Source organism: Panthera uncia, unplaced genomic scaffold (genome assembly GCF_023721935.1).
Source record: "Panthera uncia isolate 11264 unplaced genomic scaffold, Puncia_PCG_1.0 HiC_scaffold_380, whole genome shotgun sequence".
Classification (NCBI taxonomy): Eukaryota; Metazoa; Chordata; class Mammalia; order Carnivora; family Felidae; genus Panthera; species Panthera uncia.
In genome coordinates this window covers 1-12,311 of record NW_026059518.1, presented here as the reverse complement: position 1 = coordinate 12,311, position 12,311 = coordinate 1, and the positions used below count along the sequence as shown (strand labels likewise).

Here is a 12,311-nt window from a genome sequence, read left to right as displayed (position 1 = left end):
ACAGTTTTGAGAAGTATGGGTCAGGTATTTTGTATGATGTCCTTTAACTGAGTTGTGTGATGTTTTTCTCATAGCTAGACTGGGTTATGATTTTAGGGGAGGAAGACCACAGAGGTAAAGTGTCATTTTCATCATGTCGTATCAGAGGTTCATACGATCTACATGACTCATCATTGCTGGTATTGACCTTGATTACCTGGCTGAGCTACTGTTTGTTGGGCTTCCCACACCCTTTCCATCCCATCTGGTTTGGAAGAAAGTCACACTGTGCCACTCACATTTAAAGAGTGCATATACTCTTCTTCTGTAAGTACAGAATATCTATTTAGATTATTTGAAATCTTCTGCATGGACATGTGTCTGTACCCCATTTACTTATGTATTCAGTCACCAGATATAATTTTATTAAAGAATAAAATTTACCTGGGATAAAAGTTTAATTGGTTCAAAAACATTCCTTCTTAAAATCCAGGGCAAAAAAAAATTTTAAGAAAAAAATAAAGCCTAATTGACTTTGCTTGTATTTAAATTTAATTTCACTCTTAATTGAACATTTAATATATATAACACTGGTCTGTAGAGGATATAAGATGGCTGAGCCAAGGTTCCCTGCCTGAAGAAACAGGCCCGGACAGAAAATGTGCATGCATAACCAGGCAAATATGTGCTGCGGTTAAAAGTAAAGTGCTTTGGGAACACTGAGAAGATAGTAATTCATTCAAGGAAAGCTCGGTAAAAGAAGTCTGAAATCAGGGCCAGCTTCCTGTGTGTGCAACCAGTGATTCTGAACGATTCTGACTATGAACGGAGAAACTGAAGCCCAGGGAGAATGAAAGACTTCACTAAGGTCTCATAGTTGGTTAACGTGAGCGCCTGAGCTGAAAAGCAAGTCTTCCAATTCCAGATCCCATGTTCTTTTCGCTGCATCCAACTAGGAAATAACACAGAAGGCTGCTCTGCATTATCCAAGGCGGAAATGAATACTTACCTCAAACAAGCGCAAGACCTTGGCCAGGGCACCAACTTCTTCCTTGAGTGAGAAGATCAGTGATATGGCACCATCTTGATTGGAATTGTCTTCAATATAGCTTGTTTCCTACAAGATGAAGTGCTCCTGGTTAAAATGTTTTCCTATGAAATCTGCAAGCAAGAGGCCGGCATAAACCCTCTCTTCTAGTTAAGGCTTGGAATGCGATGAGTTACATATATTCTACACAGTAAGTATATGATTTCTGGTAGAAAATATGTAAGTCAAGGGGAGTGATATTTACAATGATGCTCCTAGATCAGGATTCACTTTTAGAAAACTCTCATTATTCACTGATATCACCAGTCACCCTATAGACCCAGTACCTTTTAATGAGCATCTACCAAGTGCCAGGCACTACTAGGGCTCTGAGATACAAAAATGAATAAAACAATTCCCATCCTTCAGGAGCTCAATATTTGGCTTAATAGACACATAACACAAAGAGCCTTAGAGGTAGTATAATACAATTCAAAAAGTGTCCAGAAAAACACTGAAAAATACGGTGTGGAAAGTTCTAAAAATGGGTGGTTGAGACCAAAGACCTCGGTTGGAGCCCTCTGTCTTCCAGTTATCAACTGAAACACTTTGGGCAATAGCTTGGCCTTTTTAGTTTCCTTATCTGGAAAATCATGCTAATAATAAACCCTGTCAAAGCAATATTCACATGATGAAAAAAAAAGATAAAACAGTTTACATATAAAAATGATGGAAATACGGGGCACCTGGGTGGATCAGTTGGTTGAGCGTCCAACTCTTGATTTCAACTCAGGTCATGATCCCAGGGTCATGGGATTAAGCCCCATGTCAGGCTCCGTGCTGAACACAGAGCCTGCTTGGGATTCTCTCTCTCTCTCTCTCTCTCTCTCCCTCTCCCTCTCCCTCTGCCCCTATACTCTGTTCTCACACACACTCTCTCTAAAATAAAATAAATAACAATAAAATTTTTTTAATGATGGAAATATTGTAAATACACAAGAATGACTCTTTAGCCTTGGCAAAGATCCCAGGGAAGCATTATGCTCAGGAAAGCGTTGTCCTGTATGTTGGGATCTATGATATCCAATTACTGAAAAAGTCACAAAATGCATAAAAGAAACACAAATAACCTACCAGAAGAGGGATGTCCTAAACTATATAGCAAAGCTTCTCAAGGATCTAGCACTTTCTACATGCACATGTCAGCAAACTAATGTGGGATTAGGGTTGGCGTCTCAGGGTTAGCTGAAACCTTTAAAAATTATAAAGTTTTGCAATAATAATATACAAAGCTCCATGTGTACCGACAAATAAATAGCACATACCCCAAACTATGAAGGAAAAACCATGCAGAACAATTACTCTCTTATAAGCAAGTTAATGAAATTGGTGGGATGGATGTTACATCATCTCAATGAGACGGCTGTGTTGGGCAGACTCTACCAGTGACGGCATAATAACCCTTGCATGAATATTGATGACCTTTAGGATGAAATTCTTTTCATTCAGAAATTTCAGATTTTCCCAGAGCCTCACAGAGGTGGGGCAACCACCCCCTTATTTTGCAGATGAGGAAACTGTGGGCCAGAGAGAGAAAGGTGTAATGCCTCTAAAGCCACACAGGTGTTGGGTAGCAGGTCAATAACCCAGGCTCTAAATTATCAGCAGATGTAATTAGAAAGGGCTTCAAATGAACTGTAAGACTGAACCGTTATATATCCCTATATGGACCATGATATTATCTTTCTTAAAAAACATTTGTTTTGTCTTTTTAAAAAATTCCAGTAGAGTTAATCTACCATTTATTAAGAGCCTGTAATGTCCCAGGCATTATAATAGGCACTTGATTTGGATTATCTCATTTAATTTTGATACCATTAGGAGGCAGGTTTTATTATCCAGCAGGTGTCTGCTTTTACTGATGACAAAATGAAATCTCAGAGATATACAGTCAGCAATGGAGCCAGGGTGAGACCCCACGCCATTTGAGCCCAGCATTCATCCATGAATCACGGCTTCTTGTAAGACTCTATCCTGCCTCTCCCTCTTTTAAACCCCGCCACAGACATGCAGAGGAGTGTCTGATATACATCTTCTTCCTCCCAGAGAACACTGAGTCCTTAGTCTTTTCTGATTTCTTTGAAATGACAAAAGATTTCCATTTCTGGTTCACTTGGCAACGTTCTCTTCTGTTGGCCTCCAAGAAAATAACACATTCCAGATATATCTCAACAGGTGCCACCCATAACTGGGACAATTCAGACCTGAAGGCACCTGGGCTCAGAACTCTGTCACCACCACCTTCCCACTCCTGTACATGTCCAAGTCCCACCTGACCTCTAGAAGTGACCCTTGGGGTCAGGTCCTTCTTTTGTTCTACTGCCACCGCTGTGATCCAGCCTTAGTGATCTGTATCAGTCTGGTTCTAACAGAATTTTGCTTGTGTCCTTCTACTACTCAGAATTCCCCAAAGGCTCCAAAGGCCAGCAGGAGAAAATACCTCTTTCTGATATTCAAGAGTTCCTTGGTACCTTATCTCCCGAGGCCGCCCTCAGGAACTGCCTCTCTAGCAAATCATCTTTCTTCTTGCCTTTTCAGCTCATTAGAACAGATGCTCTACCCCAGTCTCCACGCTCCCCTTTCAAATATCTAAGTCTGCCTCTAAAGCCCTCTTGGGTCTCACTTCTGTCGGAAGACCTCTGTCCTCCCCAGCTGAAGTGAATAATCCCTCCTTGACCTATGCGTTCCATTTGGCTTCTGATGTCCATGTGGGACTCGACTGGCAGAGCTGGCCCTGTCTTTAGAGTTGATCTAGTTCCACCCCCTTATTTTGCAGATGGGGAAACTATGGGCTAGAGAGAGAAAGGTATGACTCCTCTGAAGTCACACAGGTGGTGGGTAGCAGGTCAAAAACCCAGGTTCCTAAGTATCATTCTGTACAATTCCTTCTGCTATGTGCATTATGTCCACATTAAGGCCTCTGTGTCTTGCAGACCAGTTATCCAATATCATTCCTGACAGCCCATTCTAATCCACACCTGCCCCCTTCACTTTCTTCTTTCCCCCGGTTCACTTTCTAGATCAGATTGTCAATGAGTGTTCCTTTTTTCTCCATTCCAAAATTACCTGGGGAGTCTTTGTTCAAATGCAGATTCCTGGGCCCTGCCCTAGCCCATCACATCTGAGTATGTGGGGTAGGATCTTAGAATCTGCATTTTCAAAAGGTCCCAGATGATTCTTAACCGTGGAAGATTTTGAAACCACTGATAAATATACAGCCCAATTTTTTTAATTATGACTTTTCCCAAATATGTCTGCAAATTCACATTTTCCATATGGAAAGGTACTACTCTTTATTGTTATTAATATTAATAGTAGGATGTGGCATTGAATGAACCCCCACTATGTGCCAGGAGCCATACTTGGTGATTTTTATAGTTAATAAGCATCATCATTGCCAGCAGCTAGTACTGTTATAAGAGTCTACAAGTAGTAGCTCATCTGGTCTTCACAATAGCCCCATGAGGTGGGTGATGTTATTTTGCAAAGGAGGACACAGACTCTGCCAGCTTAAGTGGATTGTCCAAGGACAGCCCGCCAATGGTGGCAGAGCCTGGATTTGAACATGAGTCCAACAGTTCCGAAATCCGTATTCTGCCTCCCAGTGACAGACCCGAGGGAGACAACATATAGCTTCCCTTTGCAAAACTTGAGGGACTTTAAATGAAAAGAAGCTCAAGGGAGTTTGTGAAATAAGGTGGCCTTGGGTAGATTCTGATTCCAGCATCACTATGTGGATCCAGCATGGGACCTTGGGCAAGTCTCTTCCAGAATATATTTGTATTGGCTCATCATCCATGCCTTATTTGTTTCCCAAAAGCGTATGAGTTGGCTTAGAAACGCATGTAGACCCGGGATGGGCAAAGGTAGAGAAAAGTAGCTCAGACACCAGATAGGAAGAAATAGTGCAGGGAAAATGAACTTTACTAGCGCCCAGGATGGAAAGAGTTTTGATCATTGGGCAATACGTTTAACAGCAGAAATATATTCCCTATGGTTGTATCTAACAAATGCATTCCGTTTTCCTTGGAAAAGAGCGTTTTTCAAAATTGCAAACAATAATACTCTTTAGCAAGGTATTCTAAGGGCACCTGCAATCTTAGTGTCATGGTAGGAGGCCTGTATTTGCAAGTGTGATTATATGTATACACAGGCACAATGTAAGACAACCAGAAAAAAGGATGCAGACATCCTGCCATGGACACACTACACCCCATATTCCAGCGTGTTTCTACAGGAGGAAGAAGTGTGGCAGCGAGCGCCCAGGGTGTTGAAGTGTGATCTACATTTGAACACTGGCTTCACCATTCAGAGCTATGATTTCTGAGTTCCTCTTATCCCGTATTCCACTGCCCTGTTCTATTTTCCTTCACAGCTCTTTCCCCTACACGAAATTATTTGTTCATTTGGTTAGTTTCGTATTACTTTTGTCCTCCACTAGAATGTAAGTTTCACTAGCGCAGAAATTCCACTGCGCCTGGCACAGAGTAGGTGCACAATAGGTCTACTGGGTGAATGAATGAGCCGAACATCTCTTGCAGGGTTGTTGTGCCTGTGGCGTGGGTAGAGCACTTGACACATCACATGCTCTCCAGCCTTATGTCAGCATTACGTCCAGCACGTGCTGTTCATCTGGGTCGGGAGCTTCGAGAGGGCAGAAAGTAGGTCTTTCTTGCAGACTTTCAGAGCTGGAAGGAATGCTTGAGACTATTCCGGTCCAACTCCCCCGCCCTCAGTTTTACAAATACCAAACTGAGCCTCTTTGCCCCAGTTAGACGACTTCCCCGATACACAGCTTCAGTAAACCAAAGACAAGAGCCCATGTCCGCTGACTCCACGTCCAGCATCCTTCCATGGTGTAGCCATACCAACCACTGTGCTTGACTCAGTGCCTGTGTCTCTTGCCAATGTTCCATACCCAGTTTGTGGAACACGTCAGTCGGTTCTGGCTAGACACGGTGTTCCAGGAACTGTGCTAAAAGCTTGACAGACACTATTTCATTTCATTCTCATCCTAACCCTAGGACATGGGTATTTTTATCCTAATTTTTCAAATGAATAAACCTGCAGCTTTGCAAAGTTAAATACCCTGCTTTCCATGCAAAGGTAAGACATGCTGTAAACTCTCACTTTTTACCCCCCAGTCATCAAGAGCGATCATCTGTGGTTCTCAATCTTCTAAGTGTTCTATGAAGAAAGCTTTAAGCCCCCATGGCTCCCTAACCAGATCATAGCCCCTAACTTCCTCCCATGGTTGTAGGGGCCCCACTGCCAGAAACACCAGGACTGAATGATGACCGGGCCAGAATCTATTCTGTGATCCGTCTGACAACCACACTGTCCCTCCTCAACACAAACTGTCTCCCAAGTGCTACCTTTCCAAAGGAAGTCTTTCTCACTGGACTCAAAAAAAAAAAAAGTCAGTCCAAAGTTCTATGGTCTCTCTAGTTATGCTAAAACATCAACTATCCTCTCCCCTCCAGCTTCTGTTCTCTAGACGGGTCTCATTGATCTTGTAAATGACAGCTGTCTGTAAGCTCACGTTATCTCCCAGGGCTGGGCTTTACGTCTGAACCCCAGAGTCTGCAAGTGTGATAAGTCAATTCAAGAATGTATGCTGCCATTTTTCACCTCAAGAGAAAGGCAACGGGTCCCGAAGAACAGAATGCACCCTGAGTATTATCCCCAAGTCACGTTTAGGGTTCTCTCACATTCCAAGTCCAAGGCTAAGTCCTGTTCATTTCCCTCTCTGTTTAATTTTTCTCCTTCCCCAGGTCTGAGTAAGTCCAAGACTTCTTCATGCCTCCTTTTTTCCCAAAGGTGAAAAAAAGAATACAATTTCTTACAACGTTGCCATTTTGAAAGTTGGCTGAGAGCGCTACATAAACATCACAGGAGAGCAGATCTAGAAGAATCCCATCTCCCATACCGGATCATTGAGAACCAGCCCCTTCACTGTAGGAAAGAGAAAGCAGGCAACAGAGAGGGCCAGTGACTTGTCAAAAGACACACAGCTACTTGGGGGCAGCTCTGGAAGCCAGATCCCCATCTCCTAAAGCAGTGCTCTTTCCCTGAAAGCCACACAGGACAGATGTCCTTCCCTAGGGAACGGTCCTTGAGGACACGTGTTATCTGTTGCCTTCCTGGACATTTCCATCATTCTTCAAATTCTCCGTGAGCTTAAGAGAGTAGGAAAGAACAACATTCCTCAGACCCTTTCCTACCGGGGACCAGACGTCCCTCCCTCCCTGAGGCCAGCCCCGGCTCACCTGTCCGTCAGAGAGTTTCCTGCCAAAACCTCGGTTTTCCAGGACCACAGCCGACATGCTGGCTCCCCGTGCGAGTGAGGCGTCTAACTCCGGGGCGTCGGTGGCAGGCAGTTTCGCAAACAGCAAGTGCTGCTCCTGAGGTTTTTAACCTGGCGTTAGGAGGAGAGGAGAGATTGCAAGGATGTCCCCTGCCACTTACCGGCCACAGTGAAGCCCCAGGTGGGCGTTGTCCTGACGTAGTGGGCTCCGGGTCACCTGGCCCGACCGCCCAGAGGGGAGGGTGTGGCGGATGCGGGGAGGCAGGACTTGGCTGCCGGCCCTCGGTGGGGCGCGGGGCCGCCTCCGCGCTGGCGTTGAGACAAGGTTGGCACCTCCAGGACGCAAGAGCACGGGAAGCGGGTTCTGTGCAGTGCGAACAACCCCGCGATCCCCTGATGACAAAACCTGTAAAAAATAATCCTTTCTTCCCCAACCCCGCTCCCCATAGGAGCACAGCCAGGATCTTAATTTAGATTTATATTGGTGGGGGGCGGGGTCCTTTCTATTCACCATTAAGCCAACCATCTTTCTGTGCTGGGACTTCAGAAAGCAAGACTTTCTGTGCTGGGACTTCAGAAATGCATTCGCACGCCCTCGAGCTGTTCACGCAAGGGCCGGGAGCGCCCAAAGGAGAGTGGGAGAGCCACCTGGCCGGGATGCGGTGAGAATAGGAGTAAGAATGAGAACGAGGTACCGTATTACGCACTGAGTACAGTTCTCGCCATAGAGTTGAACCCTCAATAAATGGAAGATCCTGTTTAAAAGTATGTGACCACAAATAATCATCGAACACCTGTAGTGTGTGTGGGAAGGTATTCTCCGCACTGAGGGTGAAGCAGTGAATGAAACAGAGGCCCCCCTGCCTCCCCCGCCAAGCTGCCTTTCTGTGAGCGAGACAGAGAATACGTTAATAAATAAATTTAGGCAGAGCTAAGCCTTCTGAAGAATATAAAACAAGGAGACGGGCTAGGACAGAGCTGGTGGGTACTGGAGACTGGACTCCTTCAAATGAGCAGGAAGATGTCATTCACTCCCATATTTTCAGAGCAGGAATCTGAGATGAAGCATTCGTTGCCAGCGGGAAAACAAAATAACGAGGACACAGCCACGTCAGAGGTTCGGAAGAGATGTGAAAAAATCAGGGGCATCAAGGCCTGGAGGGCCTGCCTAATATTTACCCAGGAGAGAAAACAAGCCAATAATAGAGGTCGCTAGAGATCCACCCCCTCCTATCCCACCATGCTGTGACAGAATGATCAAACATCTGCCAAAAAAAAAAAAAAAAAATCTCCTATTTGAGATCCAAAACAAATGGACTAACTCCTGGTTCCATCACTGATTAGCCATGCTATGTAGCTTTGGACAAATCCATGCCTCAGTTTCTTCGTCTTCAAAATGGGGGTTTTAAGGGTTGTTGTTTAGGGTTCCTTGAGCCTCTATGACGTGCCAGGCTTTCTACTGGCTGCTAAGAATATAGACATAATTAAATGTGACTTCGGTCCAAAAGGAGTCTTTGAGTGTCTGATTGGAATTTCCTACGGTAAACTGGAAGATCAATGTTGTTGAACCTGAAAGGGCAAACCCTGACTTCCACCCTCAGGAGAATCTATCCTTTATCTAATGTCAATATTTTTTTAGCACGGTAGACATGAGATGAAGAGTTTTCTTCAGCCCCAGGACTGCGTCACAAGCATCATTTCATCCATTGATGTTGTTGGCATCCTAAGGACAGCAACGGATGTGATGGCAACTGCCATATAACAGCCATGCCATAAATAAAAGCAAACAATGACAGCTAGTCCCACATAAAAATGCCCCAGACCTGGGTTTTAGAGCACACTTAATTTTCAGTTACTTCAGAGAAAAACACTAATGCCTTCTTTTAAAAATATTATTCTGGCAAAAAAGAGAACATTTCTCTATGCACTAAGATAAAAACTCCCAATGGTTGTTATATAAATTTTGTAGGTGATTTTTCAGCTGTCTTCTTGTTAAATGTGTGTGGAATATAATGTGTTGCTCTTATAACAAGGGTAATGCTGAGTCCTAAAAAAAATTGCTTTGGACCCCGATGCAGGTCTAGAAGGAGCATCCAAGAATGCAGTGTGCAGACCATTGAGATATTGTGAATGGCCACAGAAAGGTCCACCATGTCGCAAGTTGTGTATATGGTACACTTAGAGCTGACCTTCACCGATTTGGAAGGTGAAGATTTCCCAACCACTGCAGGTTATCAATCTCTTTTATTTAACCTCATATGCGGAGAGCTGAGTTAATCATAATCTATGAATTCATGGCACATAATCAAAACCTACAAGGTCCTGTCTTGTTTAATTTATTCATTCTTTTTCATCTTCATTCCCTACCTCTACTCCCTTCCCCCGGAGGTATCATCCTTGTGTTTAACACTTAGCCTTGGATTTTTATTTTTTTTAATTTTTTAATGTTTATTTATTTTTGAAAGAGACAGAGCGTGGGTGAGGGAGGAGCAGAGAGAGAGGGAGACACAGAATCTGAAGCAGGATCCAGGCTCTGAGCTGTCAGCACAGAGCCTAACTTTCGGGGGGCGAACCCACAAACTTCAAGATCATGACCTGAGCCGAAGTCTGACGCTTAACCAACTGAGCCACCCAGCCAGGCACCCCTAGCCTTGGATTTTTAGAATGTATGGAAATATTGGTGCTTGTATGTACTTTTCGTGGATATGAGTGATGTTGTGGTATAGTATTACTATAGAACATAGATGGACTATAGATTTCACAGTTTCTAACTTTTTCTTTGACCATATCCTTAGGATCTAACCATGCTGTGAATGTACATCTAGTTCTTTGCTTTCCTAACTGGTGTGGACTACTCCACCATATTTGATTTCTCCATTCCCCAGTGATGGACACCTCGGCTGTCTCTAACTTTCCTCCACCCCAAACAATTCTGCAAGAAACACCTTCCTCCTTGTCCCCTTAGAGACCTGTGTGAGAATTTGTCTTGGATAGAGGGGTGGGATCCTAGATCTTAAGGAACATGCATTCTTAACTGCACAAACTACTGCCAGATTGCCCACTAGAAAGGCTTGTACTAGCCCACAACCCTACCAAAAGGGCCAAATAGTTCCTGTTGCTGAGCATCCCCAGTACCTGGCATCTTCTAAATGTCTGATTCTTTGTCAATCTGGTCAGTTTGAAAAAAGTATGCCTTTGCTGTTTTTATTTTGCATTTCTCTTGTGACCACTGAGTTTGAATATCTCTTTAGACACTTATGCCACTTAGATTTCCCATGCTGTCAATAGTTCGTTATATCCTTTGCCTATTTTTCTACTAGGACTCCTGTCTTTCCATGTTGACTTGCAGGCATAACTTGTATAGTCTAGATGTCAGCCATATGCCTTTCTCAGTCACTAATCTATCACCATCAGTCGTCAACTGGTGTTCTTCCTTGAGAAAAAAAATAATTCTGATGTAATAAAGATTGATCTTTTAAAATTTTTGTGGTTTGTACTCTTAGTGTCTTGTTTAAGAAGTCCTTCCTCATCTCTAAGTTACAAAAATATTCTCTCCTTTCATCATCACTGGTTTTATCTTTCACATTTGGATCTTTAATCTATCTGTATCTCTTTGTGGGTGGGATAGAGTACTGACTCAGAGTTGTTTTTGTTTTTGTTTTTCTGTCTCTCCTCTCTTCATGTCATGAGTCAGTTTTTCAACAACATGGACAAAGACTTTTCTTCATTGACTTTTTATGTCAGAACTTTCTCAGCTGAGATGAAATGACTCCTTCTCAGAAATGCATAATAAGAGACACCCCTTTGACTTTTGGTACCACATGTACAGTTTTCCAAATTGCCATTTATATTTGAGTCTGTCTCTGAGATTTAATTTTTATTCCATTGGTTTATTCTATTATGCCTCCTTTTGTGTCATTATCCTGCTGCATTTATTAATATCACAGTATGGTTTGGTAATTTATCTTAATATCAAGTTGGCAAGTCCCCCTTCTTCTCTTATTTTTCCTGAAGTGTACTTATCTGTTATGCACATTTATTCTTCCATATTCCAGCTGAAATTTTTATTGATTTGGCTCTGAATTTGGTTCTGATTTGGCTTCATCAGGGGATGCTTGTGTTAAATAATAGCATTAATAGCAGACATACATGCTAGCCAAAGCTTATTATGAATGCAGCCAAAGTTTCTCCATTCCTATTATGTGTGTTATAGGGTTTTGGTGTCAGAACCATCATTAAATTTATGAAATCCTCTCTGTCCCTCGTGTGCTGAGGTTTGTTTGTTTTCATCACGAAGTGTTGAACTTAGCAAGCGCCTTTTCTGCATCTACTGAGAAAATTACGCGATGGCTTCCTTCTAGTCTATTAAGATGGAAAATTATACTGGCAAAACTTTTGGATGTTAAGCTCTCCTTGCATACTAAGATAAACCATTTTACTACTTGTTCCATCATTATTTTATTTTGAAATCAAGATTACAGTAGCCTTACACAAGGAGTTGTAAAAAAAAAATTTCCTTGTTTTTATAATTTTGGGAACAACTACAGAAGATGCAAATTATTTGTTTCTTGAGAATTTGGTAATATTTTTTATAAATACAATGGATCTAAAATTTGAAGGGCCAGGAAAAGTAGTAGATTATATTTCAATTTACTTAACTATTATTGACCTAGTTATGCTTTCTATTTCTTCTCATTCTATATTTTTCCAAAATTAATTCAGTCCATCAAGGTCTCAACAAAACGGACATATTCCTGTTCATAACATTCTTTCCTTGTTTTTAAAAGTTATATTGTCTGCTTTATTCTCTCTTTCTAGTTCCATATTTTATTTGTGTCTTTCCCCATTTGCCAGATGTTTGTCCGTGAAGACTCAGCATTCATAAGACTGATCTTTAGTGTTTGTGCTGTTTTCTACTGAATTGTTTCTCCCCAGTTT

At 42.5% G+C, this 12,311-nt stretch overlaps 1 protein-coding gene across 2 annotated transcripts in view; it reads right to left on the bottom strand.

The window, feature by feature from the left end:
* The window catches only part of LOC125918020 (phenylalanine-4-hydroxylase-like), a 49,510-nt gene extending 41,951 nt beyond the window's left edge, over positions 1–7,559 (bottom strand). Inside the window, exons 1-2 of one of the 2 annotated variants that reach the window (XM_049624077.1) lie at positions 7,336–7,559; positions 989–1,096 (exon numbers count right to left, since the gene is read on the bottom strand). In XM_049624077.1, the coding sequence (XP_049480034.1) occupies positions 989–1,096; positions 7,336–7,392 (165 nt within the window). In that variant the 5' untranslated portion in view covers positions 7,393–7,559. The remainder of the gene's footprint in view (positions 1–988; positions 1,097–7,335) is intronic. The other variant, XM_049624078.1, reaches the window with a different exon arrangement.
* Positions 7,560–12,311: the final 4,752 nt, after the last annotated feature.